At 35.8% G+C, this 22,492-nt stretch overlaps 1 protein-coding gene across 1 annotated transcript; it reads left to right on the top strand.

Moving 5' to 3' along the window:
* Positions 1–4,132: 4,132 nt before the first annotated feature.
* LOC131067092 (cytochrome P450 78A4) lies at positions 4,133–7,558 on the top strand. The gene is made up of 2 exons (XM_058002026.2): positions 4,133–5,457; positions 6,795–7,558. Exons 1-2 carry the CDS (start codon positions 4,450–4,452, stop codon positions 7,422–7,424), a joined length of 1,638 nt encoding a protein of 545 aa, XP_057858009.1. The 5' UTR covers positions 4,133–4,449; the 3' UTR covers positions 7,425–7,558.
* The last annotated feature ends 14,934 nt before the right edge of the window (positions 7,559–22,492 follow it).

Raw genomic sequence — 22,492 nt, 5'->3', positions numbered from 1 at the left:
CAATCAACTGGGAGCGATGGTAACAAAATAAAATGAATCCAACACACACACACACACTATTGTATGTAAATTTAAATTGGAAAGTTACAAACAAACACAAACCTAGTGTGTGTGTGGGTGTGTGTGCGCGTGCGCGCTTGTCATATGCTTTAATGGATTGATTTATAGATGAGGGACACAATGAATGAAGATTGAGATTGATTTAGAATGGATGGATAGGATCGAGTGAGAGGAATTTGGAATTTGAATTTGGCGAAATAATTGCTTGTAGTTGGTGTATGGAGGGTTGATATTGACTTGTTTAAGTAGATGGTTAAGATTAATAGTTGAATTATATTTGGACATAAGGTAGTTGGAAAGAAATGGCTAAGATTTTTGATTGATTTGATGACTAAGGTTTATGACTGACTTTATTTTGGATTTGATGATTTGGATTCTAATTTGGTTTTTAATTGGTTGATAGGTTGGGATTGAATGGTTATGATTCATTTTTGTGATTTGGATGGCTATTATCAAATGTTAATTTCATTTGGAATTTTAAGCAATTTCAAATTAGATGAATATATGATGTGGATTTGATTAAAATATAAATATTTTATTTTTAATTGAAGAGTGTGGGGTGATAGACGTTAGCTTATATTAAGTAACTAATGTTAGCACACAAAAAAATTAGTAGATGTAAGAAATGTAACCTAATTAATTAAACAATTTACGTGATTAATGATAAAAAAAAATCAGTTGATTGATGATGAGAATAGGTTAAAATGCAAGGATATTTTTTATAGCCTACATTAACAATTTTACCCACTTTTACTAACAATTTTAATTCAAAGTTAATTTAGGACGATACCATACCATACCAAAAAATAAACAATAATTAGGCTACACATCATTTTGAATGTTACACTTAATAAATAACATGGTAAAATATTTTACCACTTTTTTTTTTTAGACTAGACCTCATGACCTTGTGTTTCACCACTAGAAGCTCTCGCCAATCAAGCTAGGCCCCCAACCCATTTTACCACTTATTTAATTGTTACAAATAATAAACAATATGCTAAATAATCTTATCACTTACCACACTTCTTCAATAATTTTTATTATACACTTATTATTAGTTCTTTAAATTTTATTAGAATGATTATTTAAATTCTAATTTACTTTCTCATTCATTAAATAAGAAACATATAAATTAATAATTAAACAAATCAAGTTATATGTGTATTTAAAAATTAAAATAAAATTTCTCCTTTACAACTTAATTATCAATTTAATAAAATAAAACAAATAAATATTTATCATTCAAAAGTGTGTTAATATTTCTTTTAAATAGCCAATTATAGAGAAAAATCGTGATTAGGCACACCTACTTGAGAATAATTCGGTACACATATAAACTAATGAACACATCCTTTTAAGAGCATGATTTATATAATACATCCTCCATTTAAGATGAATTCAAATACACACATTCCTTTTCCCAATTCTTGTTATAATCATATTTAATATAATATTATTTAATTCACACCTTATAATCTAAATTAATAATATATAAATATTAGTAAAATATTATGAATATATTTTATAATATTTATAATAATTAGCTGGTATATATGATTCATTAAAATAAGAGTTTACTATAAATTAAATAAACATTCTAAATACTTTATATAAATAAATAATATATAACAATAAAGATGTACATAGTCTTTAATAAACCATGATTAAATTTTTTATTTTTATTTTTAGAAATTTAAAATAGATTAATTTTAACAAAGTATAAAATATATTTTAAATGAAATTAAGAGAACAAGTTTAAGTTACTTTTAATAAAGTTTAATAATATTATATTATATTTATTATAGTGTAGAGGGAAAAGGAACATAATTGAATAATTTTCTATTTGTTTAATTATAATGTTTATATGCATGTATTTAATCTAAGTCATAATGATTAATTGTTTTTTTAAACAAAATTACTAATTTTAGATTTATATTTACCATTTTGTTATGTTATATCATTTAATTCAAAGTTTTACTTCAAATTGTGTGTCCCAGCACATGCATAAAAGAATCACCTTAAATAAATATGCACATTAATCATTAAACTCTACTATAGCATGCCTTAACAATTTTAAATTTTCTTATATGTACATCAAGCAAACATCTTTTATAGGTATTCAAGGTCTATCTCTACTAATAACACAATTGTGTCATCATGACCGAGTCATACCAAGCAAATCAATCACATACATAGTGCACGAGCTCTTATATGTACATCAAACAAACATCTTTTTATAGTGCACGAGGTCTATCTCTACTAATAACACAATTGTGTGTCCCAGCACATGTATCGAAACACATCATCTTAAGTCATTTTAATACACAAGAACATCGTCATAAGAGAACATTTAATTAGTGATTAGGACAATACATACACACATTAATCGTTACACTTTAGATTAAACTCTTGACTACTTTCTTACATCAGCATACAACACCTCTTTATATCTTTGTTTCGATCCATGTTGAATCAAACTAATAACCTAATTGCTACCAAGGAAGTTCATCACTCTTCTCCTCTACTATAGCATGCCTTAATGTTCTTACCACCCTCAAATTTTCTTATATCTACATGAAGCAAACATCTTTTATACGTACTCAAGGCCTATCTCTACTAAAAACACAACTGCACCATCATGACCAAGTCATACCAAACAAATCGATCACATACATAAGAGCATGAACTATTACATGTACATCGAGCAAGCGTCTTTTATAGGTACTCAAGGCCCATCTCTACTAATAACACAATTGTACCATCATGACAAAGTCATACCAAACAAATTGATCACATACATAAGAGCACAAGCTCTTATATGTACATCGAGCAAACAACTTTTATAGGTAATCAAGGCTTATCTCTACTGGTAACACAATAGTACCATCATGACCAAGTCATACCAAACAAATCGATCACATACATAAAAGCATGAGCTCTTATATGTACATCAAGCAAGCATCTTTAATAGGTACTCAAGGACCATCTCTACTAATAACACAATTGTACCATCATGACGGAGTCATACCAAACAAATTGATCACATACATAAGAACACAAGCTCTTATATGTACATCAAGCAAACAACTTTTATAGGTACTCAAAGCCCATCTCTAGTATTAACACAATTGTACCATCATGACCAAGGCATACCAGACAAATCAATCACATACATAAAAGCATGAGCTCTTATATGTACATCAAGCAAGCATCTTTAATAGGTACTCAAGGCCCATCTCTACTAATAACACAATTGTACCATCATGACGGAGTCATACCAAACAAATTGATCACATACATAAGAACACAAGCTCTTATATGTACATCAAGCAAACAACTTTTATAGGTACTCAAAGCCCATCTCTAGTATTAACACAATTGTACCATCATGACCAAGTCATACCAAACAAATCGATTACATACATAGGAACACGAACCTTAAGCTGAAACCTTGGCTCGAGGCACTATCCAGAATCAAGACTTATCTTTGATCAGCTCATTAAAAACCATTCAACTTTACCAACAAATCAAAAACCCATTGACAATCTTGTAAACTTTCACAAAACCCCGCAAAATCCCATTCTACTAATCACAACTGCTCAAGTGTTTAAATCCTCCCACATTAACCTTAATTAATTAAGGATGCAAAAACTGGGGACAATTCCCAGACTTGTGACATTTGTAAAAATAATGGGTAATTGTGAATACTAATCATTATTCACATACATAAAAAAATGTTACATACATGATTAGATTATAATCCCGAGGCCAAACGGAGGCATCTCATATAGCAATGAAAAACAAAAAAAATAAATAAATAATTCAGTTGACAAAACAAATGATTAGCATCCACACGTCAATGCAAATAGTACAACTGGTATAATTTAAGTTCCCCAAAACATTAAACATCTTCCCACACGCTCTAAATATTGAAAAAAAAAGCTTAAAAAATAAAATTTAAACAGTGGTCCTTAATCATGGTTAGTGACCGCCTTAACTCCTGAGTCGAGGGCAGAACAGAAAAAATAACGGCCCCAGTAATAAATTCATGTGTTGCACAACAAGGGCGGCAGAGTCTCCTCAGTCCGTCTCAAATTTATTGGGAATAGATGCAGGGAATTAATACAGAATATATTTAGTTTGTTTCCCTTTATAAATAATAACCCACTACCCTTGTTGTCAATGCATACAACAACATCCCTGCTTAGGAGAGGATTTGGATTTTGTAATAGAAGTTAGCTTCTGCAATTCAATCCATGAAATCCTTATTTGTTGTTTCTTAAGCTGTGTTAGTGTCTTGTTTAGCTCTGTATCTGTGCATTGCCCAAATCGAACAATTTAATCTACCTGACCTGCATAAGCAAGCCGAAGAAAAAAGTTTGAAGCATGGATTCTTCTTCACAATCTCAGTCTCCATTGTGGCTGATGGCCGTGCCTGTTGTTATAAACAACCAGCCTAACTTGTCAATGGGGCCTGATAATGCAGTTTGTAGTATATGGGTGCTTTTATCGACAGCCATGATAATTGTAGCCTTAGGCTTTGTAGTAACATGGCTGTACCCTGGTGGTTCTGCTTGGGCAGTAAGCCTGTTTAGGAGCCAGAGGAAGCCTATTCCCGGTCCTAGAGGAATGCCCATATTGGGTAATCTTCTTGTTATGGGAGGGCTTGCACATAGGTCTTTGGCTAGTTTAGCCCAGCGCTATAAGGCCAAGAGGCTCATGGCTTTCAGCCTTGGGTTCACTAGAGTGGTCATATGTAGCCAGCCTGAATTGGCAAAGGAAATACTCAACAGTTCAGATTTTGCTGACAGACCCATAAAGGAATCTGCTTACCAGCTAATGTTTGATAGAGCCATTGGGTTTGCTCCTTACAGTGATTATTGGAGAAACCTTAGGAAGATTGCAGCTACACACTTGTTTATTCGTAGAAGAATCTCGGCCTTTGAGTCTCACAGACATGCCCTCACTAACACCATGCTGCAATCCATTGAGTCATCAGCTGACCTCAATTCTGTTAGGATAAGGGAGATTCTGCAAAGGAGTTCTCTGAATAATATCATGGGGTCTGTTTTTGGGAGGTGTTATGGGTTTGAGTGTGGGGACTCTGAAGCTGAGGAACTGGCCTCTATGGTTAATGAAGGATATGCACTGTTGGGTACCTTTAATTGGGGTGACCACCTTCCTATCTTGGGGTTTCTGGACTTGCAGAGGATTAGGAGGAGGTGTTCTGATTTAGTACCTAGAGTGTATGCATTTGTGCAGAATATCATAGAAGAGCATAGGGCTAATCCTTCTGGTGGGGATGATAGAGCTGATTTGGACTTTGTTGATGTGCTGCTGTCCCTCGAGGGGAATGAGAAGCTCACTGATACTGATATGGTGGCTGTACTTTGGGTAAGTACTGGCTTGGATCATTTGGGTGTTAGTTTTAACTTTCTTTTTCCATCGATATGACTGTTAAGACTGTTTCACTATTGGAGATTTTTTTATTGTATCATTGAATTCATTATAAAATGTCATGCAGTTAACAGCTATGGAAGATGTTTAGAGTCCCTGATTTTCAAACATGGTTGCAGTTGCAACTGCCCATTTAATACTATGTTTGAATCACCATGAGATTGGGAAAACAGTTGCCTTGTGGGGCTTTTTGACTTGGTTTAGAGGGCAAGTTAATTAAGTGTTGGAGCTTTTATATGTGTATATGTCGTTTTAAGTGATAGTTGTTAGGTATTGCTTGTGTGGTTGGTGAGGTGTTTCTTTAGTATATTTAAAAATACTTCACTTGCATCATTGTATGGTTGGCTTGTTTAGGGGTTTTAGGTTTTATGAGTGGATTCGGTTTCGTACAACCTCTGATTAGTATCATGATTCTACAGTGCTATTTTTGTTAATCTCTCCTCGATTTATTATTTTTTTGCAGTAGCTGGGGTGGCTCGCATGATTGTATTTGTAGGTTTTTTAATAATATATTGCCTAAAAATCAATTAGCCTCAGCCCTGTTCTGTTTCTTAAAAATAGATTATGTCGTCACCTGTATTGTGTGTCAAGGTGTGCCTTGAATGATTGCTCTTGCCCTTTTTTAATACTTTAAAGCAGTTACACGTTTCCTATCTTGTTTAAATAGTTTCTAGTCACAAGTTTTGTAATGTTAATCTTCTTCATCATTTGTTCTGCACAATTAAAAAAAAATATATTGACTTGTTCCAGACTCGTATTAGTATGGTTTTCATAAGTTGTTTATTCTACGATTGGTTCTGCAAGATGTTTTATAATATATTGGGCAATTTTGTTGTAGTCATGTCTCATTTTCCATCCTGTGCAGACTTTTTGATGTTTTCTCATATTTTATACCGGAGTCATGTTCTGTAACTTAATAGTTTGGAAAATTGTCTTTAGACTGTGTCATCAGATGGGTTTGTTGGATAATGATTTGCAGCTCATTCAGGTAGGTAGAGTAGTACACGGGATAGTCTGATTTTCCTAAGATTCTCTGGTTCCTTCTTTCGTATGACCTCTGTTTACCGAGGCAACAGGCCTGACGGTCTCATTCTGTGTCTGATATTTTCTATTAAAATTAGGTAACAGTTAATGGTTTGAAGTTTTTTCATGAGTAGTATCGTATTTATTTTCTGAAGTTTTTTCATGAGTAGTTTCGTATTTATTTTCTGATGAAGTATTTGGCTATCTGTTTATGCCTGTGTGTAATTTTCGTATGGATATTTGTACTGCAGGAGATGATCTTCAGGGGAACTGATACAGTGGCCATTCTGATGGAGTGGATTATAGCAAGGCTAATCCTCCATCCCAATGTACAAGCGAAGGTCCACGAGGAATTAGACTCTGTGGTTGGGAATTCCAGGCAAGTAGCAGAATCTGACATTCCCAGGTTGTCATACTTGCAAGCAGTTGTTAAGGAAGTTCTGAGGATTCACCCACCTGGTCCATTGCTCTCCTGGGCAAGGCTTGCAATCCATGATGTACATGTTGGTGGCCACCACATCCCTGCAGGAACCACTGCAATGGTGAATATGTGGTCTATTACCCATGATGAAGACATATGGACAGATCCTCTGAGCTTCAATCCAGATAGGTTCATGCCAACAGCGGGAGGGGAGGAAGTAAATATCATGGGAAGTGATTTAAGGTTAGCACCCTTTGGATCAGGTAGGAGGGTGTGCCCTGGAAAAGCCTTGGGCTTACAAACTGTACACACATGGTTGGCTAGAATGCTACACCATTTCCAATGGTTACCTTCAGAAGATCACCCAGTTGACCTCTCAGAGATACTGAGGCTGTCATGTGAGATGAGAGCTCCATTGTATGCCAAACCTATTAGGAGGAACACTGTGTCCTTCCAATAAGAAAAAGTTCATCAAGGTGAACTTGCATTAGGAGCACTGTTCCCGTTGAATAGAACAAAAAAAGGGTCGAAGGCGAGATGTATATCCATATCCAAGTTCTATGCATTTGTAAATGAATTTTACATTAAGAGGAACAGTGTGGCTTTTCTATAGAGTCCAAAAAGAGTCCCATGTTATTTGTTTCTGTAAAGGAATTGTGACCCAGCCCTCGTAAATTCCTCTGAATTTTTGCTTATCTTGATACCATAAATGTATCTTGTTGACTGCCTTTTTTGAACATGTGGGACGTATGAAAAGTTGCAACATTACAACGGAGGCTATACATAATGGAGATTGTGAACAGCACCTGAATTTGGAAGTATTATATATATGTATTGACTGACAAAGCGCCCCACTGATGTTGTACTTTTTTCCCTTCATAATGTAAGTACATTGATAATAGAAAGAAAAATCTGGAGATCTGCCCTTTTGTATAAGGGTCTTGTTAGAGTGTAGAAACTTGGAGAACATCGTTTCTATGAATATGGTTTGTCGTATGCTGGATTTAGGTAGTGGCAATAAAAAAGGTGTGGTTGTGCTAGTGGCAGTAGCAGTGGTCGTCTTTGTCCTATGTTAAAAAACACATGATTAGCATATTCTTATGCGCCATGTAGAAGACATGATTAGCATATTCTTACCTTAAACACCGGGACTAATGCGCTTGCACGCCTTTAGAAGAATGCATTCACGCTTTTGCTGTACTCTAAGACTAATGCAACTGTGTAAGCCTAAGAACGGATTTGCACTTTTGCTGTTGTGGAGCATATGTCGGTGTTTTGGCTTTATGAGTTATAGACATTGGAAGACTTATTATCAGATTCTTTATTATATGTAGGTGAATGTACACAGGCTATTATTGTAATCTCAGATGCCAGAGCCTATGAACTATGATAGACGTACCAAATAAAGAGAATGGCATCTATGTTAAGGGAAATAATATAGTGTATATATCTCATCTATCCTATAACAGCTTAAACAAAACTAAGGAGTCAGGGATATCAGTTACTCATGTGAAGATTAAAAACCCATCACCTCTCTCTTGAGAGAAGGTTACTAATTTTAAAGCCTATTTATCTCCATTAAACAGATGTTGCCTCAGAATTATGACCAATGAAACTTTTCATAAAGGAAATTCTGATTGTTTCCATCAATTACAAAATTTGGACTCGGGTACTCTCAACCTCTCTCACCAAAGGCATGGCGCTAATAAATGAAAAAGCAGACACTAGACTGTATGAGTACAACCAAATACATTGCGCTCTTAAATTGTATGGTAGGACAAAATATGCAACGACAAAAGCTGCTGCAGCCATCTGAAAATGACTACTAATAGTGCCAAAGTGGCTGCAGGACGAACTCATTTAACTTTACAGGGTATTCTAGTACTGAGCTCAGTGTACAAAGATATGGCAGCATATAAAGTGAAATAGCCGTGGATTTGACTGCAAGTGTTGCTGTACATACTGTTTTAAACCATTTTATCTCAAAAGAGGAATGGCCACTAATAGCAAAAATAGAAGAAATCAAATGGCAACACGCAAGGACTAATTTTTTAGCAGCACTCTGAGCATTGCCATGAAGCTATTCTCTTCTTTCAACTTGACAGTCCCCTGTTTCCTGGCTTTGTAAATTCAAATCAAATCAATGTACAGATAAAAGAAAGGCTCAGAACGAAATTTCAGAGTTACTGGTATGCAGAACGAAATTACAGAGATGAAATAATCATAAATTCTAACTTAAGGAGAATGCCTCAAATCCACTGCTATATCCTCTTCTTTCAACTTGACAGTCCCCTGTTTCCTGCCTTTGTAAACTCAAATCAAATTAATGTACAGATAAAGGAAAGGCTCAGAGCGAAATTTCAGAGTTACTGGTATGCAGAGCGAACTTCCAGAGATGAAATAATCGTAAATTCTAACTTAAGGAGAATGCCTCAAATTCACTGCTATATACTCTTCTTTCAACTTGACAGTCCCCTGTTTCCTGGCTTTGTAAATTCAAATCAAATCAATGGCTTTGTAAATTCAAATCAAATCAATGTACAGATAAAGAAAGGCTCAGAACGAAATTTCAGAGTTACCGGTATGCAGAACGAAATTCCAGAGATGAAATAATCATAAATTCTAACAAGGAGAATGCCTCAAATCCACTGCTATAAATCCCCACTGTACAGCAGCATTTGAACCAGAATACAGTCTTTTCTCTCATAAACAGAAATCTGCATGCACTAAGACTCAACATAAGTAATTGAATATCCAGCTATTAATAGTTACATTAGCATCTGAGAGTGCAATAAGAGCTCTGCTTAGATAATTTATTTCCTAGCATGAAGAGTGCCTTTTTTTCTGACCAGTTGTGCATATTAGCTTGTGGAATTAGCTGTGTATGTTTTGATGAAGGGCTCATTTTCCTAGATCATTTATTTCTTATAGCATGGAGGAGTGCCTTATTCTTCTTATCAGTTGTGCACATTCCATGAGTTTGCCTTATTCTTCTAATCAGTTGTGCACATTGGCATGAGTTTGCCTTGTTCTTCTGATTGGTTTTGTACATTGGCATGTGTTTTTCACAATCTACGTAGTATTTAGAAGATTGTTTCTGGAATCAGCAGTGTATATTTTTGTATCGAAATATACACAGCTAATTCTAGAAGCAATTTTTTAAAATTATGAACATGATGGTGAGGCATCCTGATCTGGTCTACTATTATGCTATTCCAAGTTCCTTTTACACTTGAAAGTTTTGGTGTGCAGTAACACATTTAAGGACTCTTATCTGACAAACTTTAAAAACATACACAGCTGATTCAGAAGCAATTTTTTTTATTGTGAACATGATGGTGACTCAGTGTGGCATCTTGGCCTCTTCAACTATCACATTATATTAGAGGTTCCTTGGTTCCTAAAGATCCTTTTTTAAGTTCTTAGTACACTTAAAAAGTGTGGTGTGTAGCAACACATTTAAGGACTAAGGCAGGGGTCTCACGGAGGGGGCTTAAGCTCTATTTTTAATGAAGAGGCGGTCCCATGAATTTTTTTTTTTTTTGGCTACGAGATTAATTAGAATAATTTCCTAAAAAATAGAGCCCCTACTTTTTAGGCTTGAAAATCTAAGCTAGTAAAAATGGGGTGGGGCTAGAAACTGTTCCACCAACTTAGGAATGCATTATGCCATTTGTCAATTACATAAATTTTAGAAAAAAAACTAAATTTGTTTATTACCAATTTACTTAAGTTTAGGAGTTTAAACTTAAGTTAATCTCCACACTGAAATTTTTAAGCTAAAGTGCAAAACAAAATTCATGGGACCGCCATCCAGCTCTATTTCCTTATCTCCAGCTCTATTTCCTTAAGGCAGGGGTCCCATGGGGGCTTAAGCTCTATTTTTAAGGAAGAGAATCTGCTCCTAAAAAATAGAAACTCCTACTTTTCTGGCTTCCATTTTTTAGTAGGTGAAAATGGGGTGGGGCTAGAAATTATCCCATTAGCTTAGGAATTTTATTTGCCACTTGGCAATTAGAAAAGAGTTGAGATGTGTCCCGCCAAAAATTTTAGAGGGAAAATAAAATATAAAAAAAATTCTTTTTTTAGTACTGCTCATAGGACCACCAGCTTCCTTCAATTTAGGAGCTTAAATTTTTAGGCAGAACTGTGCTACAAATTTAATGGGACCACCTGCTTCAAAAAATTCCTTTTTAGGAAGCCCTCCATTTACTCCAGTCGAATATCACATTATCACATTGCCCCATTCTCTCCTAGAACACTTGTCAGATGTGCATGATCTAAGAATTTGTATAAGTCAACCTTTTGGGAAGGTTGGGGAAAAGTATAAGATAGATAAATAGTACAAAATATTTTTCAAGTATTCAAAGAAAAAAGATGTGTCCAATCTAGGGAAATCTAGATGCTGAACTCTTGCTATGAAAGAAAATTGATGCTCTTCTATGATGTCAATCGAAAGACGTGATCCAGCCTTTACAACACATAATGAATTGTCATCATGCAACTGATCTTTCCTTGCTTAATGACACCAAATCCTTTGGATAAATATTTGAAAGAGCAAAGGGTGGTTCCTTGGTAAACATGGTAGAGGTTGAGATTGACTTTACCATGATATCTCTTCAAATGCTTTACTTAATAGTTAAAAAGACTTCAGGAGAGATTCCAACCTTTGCATGTAACATGTAACATCAACTGTTTTGTTTGGGTACCTGATGTCAAGGGGAAGCTGTGCCCTGACTTGATCAGGATTTGGCATTGAGTGTTATAACTCCTGCAACAACACTTTGTCATCCACACATCAATTAAACACTAATTTCTATAACAACACTTGTTTTCATCCCCGCATCAGTTAACTTCTCGGTTCATTTTAATCTCAAGGTTCTTAGTTGTGCAATAAATTCAAAATTCTCAGAGTTCTATATACTAATGTGTGTTAAGATCTACAAATAATTCAGTGTTCCATAAAGATGAAGGGGTATGTGTTCCTGGGGACCTAGAGGGGATGCCACTCTTTATTGGACAATTGGTGGCAATGGGTGTGTAGGAATTGAAAAAGTAACTTTTAAAAGGGAAAATGGTAATACTAGAAACCCCTAAAAAGCTAAAAGGGGAGGATTAACCTTGGAAATTGAGCAGATTGTCTTTAAAAATTCAGCTTTTAAGTTACTAGAATAGCCATTCCCCTACATATTCTGAAATTCACGAAACATTTTGACCATCCCAAAAACTTTATCCCTACATCCTTTTGTTCTGTAAGCTTGGTTAAATACTGCATTTTTGTAGGACATAGAGTAGAGTTGAAAGATATAAAATAATTAACTTTGCCATTATTTGGACTTGCTAACTACAACAACCTTTCCCTAGTGAGTTACTCCTCGAAGTCAATCATCTGGATCTAGCAGAATTCCATGTTTGCACAAATTGATTGACAAACCAGTAGACCTGCATTTTGCACAAATTGATCTTTGCTTATCTTTGTTCATTTTCATTCACTAGGACAAAAAATATATGGTGTAAAGGAAAGTCATATCCATTTAACTTATTATCTCAACAATTACTTAAAAGTAATGTTATGTATTTTGTTTGGCCTTACAATGTACCTCAATATCATGCATCACAGATCATCTGACTTGCTAAAACTCCCTTGGAATAAGAAAATGATCGTTGTTTGTGGCTTTTCTCTTTTCATTTTTGTTTTAAAACAGGAAAGAACCATTTTATATTTTTTTTCTGAAAATAATATCCAAAGTGATGAGTTGATCCAAACAAAATTTGAGGAGAGTTGGTGTCTGACTTCTTTGTTCTTTGTAGTTCAAGCTGGTTTCTATTCATTGTTGTTGTCCCTCATGTAGTGTGTTGAAAGGAGCCATCTATAGGAGCTACTGAAACACCAAGATTTGAAAGGAAATATGCAAGTTTGTTGGCGCTCTCATGGCAATTGTAGCGTCATAAAATTGCGACCCTTGCAATTTTGACCGCATTTTAGGCCCTCACCTTTGCTACTGCATCTTCCTGTTAAATTGAGACCCCTCTCCCCACTCTGAACTTCCTCCCATCTCAGCCCTAATATCACCTCAGGACCTTGTCTAGGCCCCTGTCCTCCCTCTTAAGGTGGCCCTAAGATAGGTCCATCTAACCCTTGAGCCTAGTTTGTTTATCGGGATTTAATCTCCCCGATGTCGGCCTTTAGTGAGATGAAAAATAATTCTCCTAGGCTAGTATAAAAGGGAGTTAGTCCTCTCATTTGCATAAGATTCAAGGATAAGCGAAAATTGGGTAAACAAGCGGAAGGTCTCCATTATCATCATCAAGCATTCAAGTGTTAAGTCTTCAAACATCTCCTTCTTCATGTGTCTTCTTCTTTCATCCATTGGAGCAACATTACAACATTCATTTGCAAGCATGAGTGTGTGTTAAAGTTTTGTCACTTTACATGTCATTTCATGCAACACTTGTGATTACATTCAAAAAGAAAAGCAATCTTCATCGACAAATTGCAGATCTACAAGGTATACATTTCCATCATTTACATTTAAGCATTTGCAATTAGTTTCTTTCAAGGTTGATTCCTCAACGAGGGTTTGACTAAGGAAAACCCCTATCCACAACCCTTATTCCCTTCATTTCTGTGTGTAGGTTGCAAGCGCGTAGTTGTAATTGCAGGTTTGGGCTTTATTTTCAGAGACGGAAAAACCCTTTTCGGCGTGCGGATTTTTCGGAGGACCAGGTGCAACTTCAACCCGACCCCGATGACTTTTCTCCAAATTTGTAGGGTAGATCCATATTAGTCTAAATATCTTAGATCTGACGTTACAACGTGATCTTATTTCATCATTTTTGTCTTCATAGTCAATAAGTCAACTCTTCTACTTACAAAAGAGGGTAAATTGCATTGCACCCTTGCAATTCACTTAGTATTCAGATCCTTATTCACTCTAGGATTTAGATCTAGAGAATTCAACCCCTCTTTTGAATGTAAAGTATCTCCCAAGTGAAAATTATCCTAGTGGTTTCCTTTCTCTCTCCTAGGTGAGGAACCACTAGGATCTAATTTTCCACTTTACAACAATGTTGAAAAGGGATTTAGTACTTGTATGCGGGAAAAGCGGGTCGATAGAACTCAATATGTGAAAAAATGTTCCAAAATACCTATCCACACACACACACAGGACTTCTTGGTGCAAGCTATGGAGTAATGAAGTATCACTCAGCTTCCCAAGGTTGGTCCCATGGTTCTCTATCTTACAATGTCCCTCAAACCAATATTTTTGCTCTCAGATCATTGAGTAAAATGGTTTAGGGATGGCAAATGCAAGAACGAGGGATGCTTTGATAGATTTTAGAATGAAATGCATCCTAAACTATGCATAATTCTAGAAATGCAATAAACTAACTATAAGATGACAAGGATAGTAAACAAACTATCCTAGCATACTATATTAGTTCAATGATTTAAGCTAATGATAATAGAAAGTATTCTAAAACATGCATATTTAGATTAATTTCTATCTAAAAGAGAGGCTAAAATGATGAGCATAAAATAAGATGAAAGCTTGAATGTATTTGAGCATAAGTATGATACTACAAAGTTGGATTGATCTCTATGTAAAAATGGAGGAATGAGAGCTCTATTTATAGCAAAAACAGGGCAATGGATGGTCAGGATTGAAAGATATAATCAAGGGATGAGTTTGAAAGTTGGGGATCCATGTTTGCAATTGGCACCAATGAAATGGTGACAAATGTCAACATAGGGTTGGGTTGAGAGAAGGGGTTGGAGACATTAAATGCCTGAGAAGACCTCATGGTTATCTAGAGATAAGGGTTAAGCTTAAGTTAGGCTTACCCATTGGATTAAGAGTTAATCTAAGGATAAACCCTTGTGCAAATGATTAAGAGATAATCATGGTCAAAGCATTAAAGGCTTGATGAGACCCTTGGGTTGGATGAAGGTTGAGTTAAAAGAAATTCTTTAACCATGTAAGAGGGTTTGAGTTAACCATTAATGGTTATGAAGACTTTGGGGAATTAAGTGGTTGAAGACTTGAAGCCTTTAATGGTTATCAAAGACTTTAAGGTTTTGAGAAGTGACTTCCCCTTGTTTAAGGATGTGACAAAGTTTAGAAGATGGGTTAGGCTAATTAGAAGCGATTAGAAGAGTCTAGAAGGGATTAGAAAGGGGTTTAGAAAGCAAGTGGGATATGTAGGAAAATACAAGTGGATGGAGGGATAATAGGATTTAATTGAAATAAAGTTAATTTAATTCAATTTGGTTGTAATTTGGGGAAATTAAATAAATTAGATTTATTCAATTTAGGATAACTATTTAATTAAATTTGAATTTAATTAAAAGTGGATAGAAGGGATTTAATTAAATAAAATGATTTATTCATTAAATGATACCGTGAATTTAATTTAAATAAATTGAGTAATTTACTTAATTAAATAGAGGAATGTGGGTAATTTAATTAAATTGGATTTAATTAAATAGAGAAATGAACATAAAATATTCATTTAGGAATATGGTCATTTTTATACTTCTACAGTACTTACTTTTGAGTACGAGGTTAAAATGGAAAAGCTTGTTAAGAATGTCGTAATTTCCAACTAGTGGTGTCTTTAGCCTTTATAGTACTTCAAAGGGGAATCGCTGTAAACATTTAAAAATTAAGGTCCTTTCAAAGAGACAACTTTAACTCATTCATCAGAGCAATCATGTCACTTTATTGTTTGTTGTACAAGGAACATGAGAATCTAAGGACATGCTTTCCACATGTGCACATCTAGGATTTTGGTTGGAAGCCCTCTCAAAATAACATTTACTCTGCCATTCCTAGGACAAGTCAATTTAGCTTGTGCCCTAGCATGGCAATAATATCAAGCGCCATTAGCAGGGGATGTCTAGTTACTAGTAAATTCTAATTATAAATATAGATGTTTGCACATCTTGTTGGTCACATTATATAATTATATGCAAAATAAAAAATTTTAAATAGTGGGAATGCGGATCATTCTGGTGTGTAGGTCATCTCATAAGGCTCAATTCTTTTTAGGCACAATTGGGGCTGATGCAAGTGATAGTGACATGACAGGTCATCTTTTAAAGTTCAAAGTCTGGTGCAAGTCATCAGTTCACATGAAGTTTATAGATGGACATCATCTCATATATTAACTAGATGGCATATATAATTATATTGATATCATAGGTTTTGTTAGAATTCCTAATTGGTGTGAATATCTATGCCGTTAAAATAATATATTAATGAAGGTTTGAGGGTAATATTGATGCCGTCAAGGTAGGGAGATCCAACGAAGGACAACCCATCCTTGCAGCCTAACACAAAAACCATGCAAGATATATCGGTAACCAGTAACAGAATGCCAAAAATAGCAGAAAGAACAACCAGTAACAATACATAATACATAATCGGTAAACAATATGAACAATTCTTATTACAGTCTGAAGAATTACACATGACACATGTTGGATCACAATCCAGGATACAAACAATGCTTACAACACAAATATAAGATCCACAAATCATCCACATATCAATCGACCTCCGGAAACAGTCTATCAGTTCTACCCTAATTCGGACCTCAGCCCTTCCGGCCTCAGTCCATAAGATCAGAATCTCGTCGGATCTACATCTTCACTCGATCTTTAAACTCTATCTTCAATCTTCTGTCTTCTATCTTCGATCTTCTAACTTTTGTCTTCTCAATTGATTCACAAACCTCCATGTATACCATCCATTAATAATAACAACTTAATCAAGTCTGCCCAACGACCAACCAATTCATGAAACGTGTAACGGTAAAAACTCGACTCAAATCATTAAGAACAACTTCCAAAATGCATAAAACAATGCGCGGTCCTCTGGGAACATTGGACACGACACAAGAAGCATAAACCAATGATTTGCAAGTCACGGAGATCAACCGCAACCCGATCCAACTTCGCTCAACACACTGCCACAATGACCGGTAAGAAAATATCAACCAGGCCAATACCGGAATCGATAACTCACCAAGAATAAATCCAAATGCCATGAAACTCGAACACGAAAAAGACGACGAACATAAGGGAATAAACCCAAAACCACAATGCTAGTGAAATGATAGAAGCTCATTCAATCATTTTAACTGGCAACAAAGATATGACTTAATTTGGCAGCTTATGAGAGATCTGAAAGAAGCTGACAGAGAAGGGAAATAATGGTATTTGTTTATCAATTGATTAAGTTGTTATTTGCAAAATATAATTTGAAGGGTTTTAGAAAAGAATTGGTGGAAGTATTTTGTGACTGTGGGAAGATCAAGGATTTAAAATTGTGTATTTTTCTAATGTAATAATATGAATTGTTATTGTTGTAATGGTATTTTTTCTTTTTTTTGTTGTAGATCTATTTTAATTAAATTGTTTTGAATACAATAATAAATGTACAAATAATATAATAATATATGAATTCATCACACAACTTTTCTATATTTTGGTCACATCATAATCTAATCTTAGAGATTCAGGTTCAATCCCTTGGTCTCTCATCTTCTACCATAGCATGCCACTTTCATAGTTTGAAATCCGAACTTAAAAAAAAAATCAAAATCAAAATATTTTTTACTAATTCCCTTGTATTAGCTATTGTGAATGAACATATTGCATGCTGATTTTAATCATTTGAAATCATGAAAGTGATCATGAAGGATTTATCAAGGACTTGTCATTGAGAATTTATTAAGAGCGTGATAGAAAATAATTGGAGAATTATATCAACACATTATCCTCAATCTTTTAGTCAAGTCTATAAATTGAATCCAACTAGACTTGTTTATATAAGGTTTCAACCTTGGTGGTAAGAACAACAAAACCACATTTATTATTAAACAAATTGTAGAGGCTTTATTACATCTACAGGTCTATTGATGTTTTATAAAATTCTATAGCAACAATAGATACAACGACATAAATATTAGCTAGATACTTGGGTTTACAAATGCATACACCCATGACCATTATGATGGTGTATAAACTCAATAGCTATGAGATTCATGACCATGAAGTTCAAATATGAACTCTAGATGAGTTCATCATCTAGCCAAACAGGTTTTATCATTTGTTGCAATAATCCAAAAGAGTTTTTATCATTTGATCATTAATAAATCCATGGCTTTTCAACCTTGAATCCTATCCAATTCAAATACAAGTGCTCAAGATAGGGATTTTTGGCTAGGGTTCTTTGTCTAGAACATTGCATAATAATATTTTGTTCAAATCTAAATACCTAATACATCTAGAAGGAATTTTGAAACCTACATTATATGCTAAGATATCATGACTAGTATGTGATGCACCATTCTCCTTTGAATTTCTTCTTAAAATTATGCCATTTGCCTTTAGATGCACATAAGAAGTATGGGGATAAGTTCTTTGTGACTTAAAAAATGCCGCTTACAATAATGGAGAGAAATCCTATATAGTTTGAAACTCTAACAACCACATTAATGTTAAGATTTAGTTATCATCAACCTTGTAATTCATGTGTCATTCAATTATTCCTAATATTGTTTGTAAATAATTCATAAGGGATGAAAGTTTCACCAATAATGAAAATTATATTTTACTTTCATGGAATGTGCTGGACATGAGATTGAACAAATCTCATCATACTAACATGAGTTGGCCTCTTGTTGTGGTGGGACCTCCTCTTCTTCTCCCTCCTGGTGGGAGTTCAAAGGATTGCATTGCCTGGACGATTGTTAGTAGACAAAGGAAACATCCTTGTACATCTTCTCCCTCTCTTTCATCTGTGCTAAAAGAGTAGTTTGGTTTCTAGGGTTGGGACCCCTGTTTCACACCAATTCTTAGCTCCGTTTTAAAAGCTTTTGTCTTTTGATTGTTTCACCCCTCGTGAGACCCTACTCTACTAGCCTGGTAGGTTGTTATGTAATGGATCAGGCCTATCACAATTTTATCTAATCTAGACATGGATTGACAAAAACATTCAAATGCATTTGAAAGGAGCAATACTGACAACAAAGAGAAGAGATGGCTTCTATATGGGATTAAATGTAGTGTGGGTTTTATTCCATTTGATAATAAGGAAGAATAAGAAGCTATATAGTATTAGATGTTTCCTTTGAATCAGTACTTGGCACAATTCAGAAGACACTATCATAGAGGGGAACTCAAAAATCCCCACAACAAGGCTTGCCATACAGTTGGTCTCAATGACATGTAGAAGGTATGGTATGAAAGCATTGATTCTTTTCAATACCCTTGGACCATCAATTCACAATGATATATATCTAGTAGGATGTTGAGATGGAGAAGTTTGCAAGAACATCCAAAAAGGTGAGGATGCAAATGGAGAGGCAAGACCCACAATGAAAGTGGCACTATGGGAAAGAAAATTCCTACATCACTGGATGAATGACTAATGACCCATGGGGACTTTTAGTTACAAATCTATCACAAGGAAATGAGGAAAACAAGACCAATCACGAAGTAGAAGTGGGGCCTATGTGATCGAGAGGCTTGTAGTCAAGGGTGTTGGGACTCATTAAATTTGAGTCAAGTTTAGAGAGCCATTTCAAAATTTTGCTCTGCATTTCCAAATGAGTCAGTTTGAATGGCCTAGTTAGAGAGAGGCTAAAATGGAGCCAATTGATTTTCGAAGGGTAAGGCTCGGGAAATGTGTCCTACACCTTTCATTTGGCCTATGCAGTGATGTGCAACTTTCAGATTTCAGTTTGGATAAGTTTATCAGATACCCATTTTGAGGGGTGAGCTGAAAGTGCATTTTAGGCACAAATGCAGATTTTACTAAGTAGCCTACTTTGAGTGTTTATATCTTTTGCCCTATTGATCGTCATGAAGAATTTCAAAATGGATTCAATTGTATGCATAAATACGAGTTATCTTGCAAAATTTCAAGTCCTTATGAATCCATTTGCTCAGTTTTCCAAGCTCAATCTATTGGCAGTTTGTGTTGTTTGACAAGTCCCTGTTTCAGTAGCTAGTCGGAGCCCTGTTTTGCATAAGTGTAAAAGTTGTCTCAGTGAGTGTCATGTCTGAATGTTTCTTCCGGGTTATTTTTGGTATGAATGACGAGCTATGTTTCAAATTTCAAGCCTCTGCCAATTCGTTTGATCGGTTTTCAAAACAGTTTATTGAGCCATCATTTTCAGTGGTCCGTACTTTCATTGTCGTATCAGTTAATGTAGCCATTTTCATGAGCACACCATTCGCACCCAGTCTGTCTTTTGGTTGAACTGAAAATTCTAAGTTTTAATATGTACTTCAAGGTACCTATGTCTCAGATTTGAGGGTCTACGGAGGTTGTTTGATATTTTTAAGAAAGGCATCATGTGTTGCCTGAACATTGACTTCATCAGGGCCGCAGTGCCGACAAAGCCAGTTGGTCATTTTTGACAATTAATCTCTTCGCTTAGGACTCATTTTGAAAAAACCGCTTGGTAGAGTTCATGCTTGTATATCAGAGTACACGCCTGTTAGATAGCGAGGTCCAGAAAGGTGTTTTGACCGGTTTGAAAATTACGTCTTCGTGATTAAATGCGAAAATGTGGCGTAAGTGCCTGAAAGTTGCAAAACTCAGTTTGATGATCCGAAAATGGTGTCGATCGATTCCAGAGGTATGTTTAAGGTTCGTGAGGCATTTCAGAGGTCAGTTGCATGAAAACGATTTTTTTTTTAGTCGGACCCACTTTGGGGCCCGACCTGGCTCATGCCCATGCATTAAATTTTATGGCAAAATGATCTTAAATTTACAGTAATGCATATCAATACCAGATCAAATGCATCTTGGCAAATTGGTTTATTAAGAGATGATTTCGTTTCATTATGTGGGCGTATAATTGAGAGGTTTTTTTCTACAGTTTTCCTTTGGCTGGCAAATAAAAATTTCAGAATTTCAATAGCAAGGTGTAATTCCATTATGCTCCCTACATGGTTTTTGAAAGGGAGGTTTTAAAACTTCAACAAAATGCAATATGGCAGATTACGTGGGCTATGAAGCCTCCAAACCAATGCAATCCTCTCCTCCCTACTATGGCACGTGATAGCTGGAGAGAGGCATTAAGAAGAGTGCAGAAACTTTGATCAAATTCAACCTTAGCAAATTCTTCCCCTCATGTGAATGGTGGAGGAGGAACATCAAAAAGTTTCCAAACAGATGCAACCTGCCAGTCCTCCTTGTCTATGACACGATGGCTGGAGAAGGGCGTTTAAAACTTCATGCAATGCACATTGGCATGTTCAAAAGCCTAAACCTGTGCGCTACATGGTATGAGGAAGCATTTGATATGCCCCCAAGCAGTCCTCTTTGGCAAGGCTCATAGCTGCAATAGAAACCTTTATACAAATTGGAGTGTCACGTGGTTGAAGTTAGGGGTTGCAGAAAACTTTCAGCAAATACAAATGATGTAGAATGTCCCACATGATGGTTTTGGCAGCTGCAGAAACCATCAAGCAAATGCAAATGGAATGGTATCCTCCACGTAATGTATGGAGTGGGCATTTTGTTTTTGAAAACTCCAAGTAAATGCAATTACCTGGTATATTGCCAAAGACCTCCCTCTCTGCATGTGACTGGTGAAAAGTCTGCAGAAGTTCTCAAGAAAATGCGATTGATGTTTTCCCTTGCTGTGTGGTTTGAAAGCAAAATGTAATGGAAGCTGCAAGCCATCCAATCTCCCTTCATGTGCTAGGCATAAAATCATAAAACAAACAAATGTATTTTGGCAGGTGAAATGCTTTGCCTGTGAGTGGCATTGCAAGCATGTAGGGGCATTTAGAGAGTTAAAAGTAAAAGCAATTAGCAGGTGCACAGCCAACATTCCCCTCACGTGGCTGCTAGAAGAATTCAAAATTCACCACCAAACGCCATTGGCAGCCATAAAAAAAAACTCAAAGTAAAACCTTCTGAAAATGCATTTATGGGCGAAACGCATTATCCCACATTGGCTGGGTGATGCACTTTTTTGATATTTAAAAGTGAGGCTTCACACATCCATAGTGTGAAAGCCTTAAGGGCTTTTGATGCAAGGTGTTGATGGCTGTCCAGGGCAAACCCCACACGCGTGGGCGTGGATCTCGAGGTGATCGAGGAGGTCGACAAATGGCGACAAGTGGACCCCACGCAGGCACGGATCTCGAGGCAAGCAAATTTTGCAGAGGAGGAGCAGATTAACCAGCAAGCAAGTTGAGGAGATCAAACGGTGCGCATGGATTTGCGAAGGAAAGATGCACGCAGAATACCCTTCGCGAAATAGCGAAAAAGCACGTGCCAAAAATGAACGTTAAAGAGTGAGCAAGTTCGGATCCAACGGCTGTCACAACTTCGCGAAGGAAAGATGATCGCTAGTTAGCCATTGTAAAATGGCAAAAGACAGGTGGTGGGTCTAGGTGGAAAGATAGTTCGTCGGTCTCGACAACTTGGCGCATAGGTGGCGATGACTTGGCACACAGTTGACCGACCAGTGGCGCACAGGTGGCGATGATGTGGC

The sequence above is a fragment of the Cryptomeria japonica genome, chromosome 5 (assembly GCF_030272615.1).
Source record: "Cryptomeria japonica chromosome 5, Sugi_1.0, whole genome shotgun sequence".
NCBI lineage: Eukaryota > Viridiplantae > Streptophyta > Pinopsida > Cupressales > Cupressaceae > Cryptomeria > Cryptomeria japonica.
Note: the sequence above shows the minus strand (reverse complement) of the source record. Positions and strands in the feature narration are given on the sequence as shown.

Coding starts and splice junctions, on each gene's coding strand:
- LOC131067092 (XM_058002026.2), top strand. CDS start 4,450: ATGGATTCTTCTTCACAATCTCAGTCTCCATTGTGGCTGATGGCCGTG. Junction 5,458..6,794: donor ATATGGTGGCTGTACTTTGG/GTAAGTACTGGC, acceptor TTTGTACTGCAG/GAGATGATCTTCAGGGGAAC.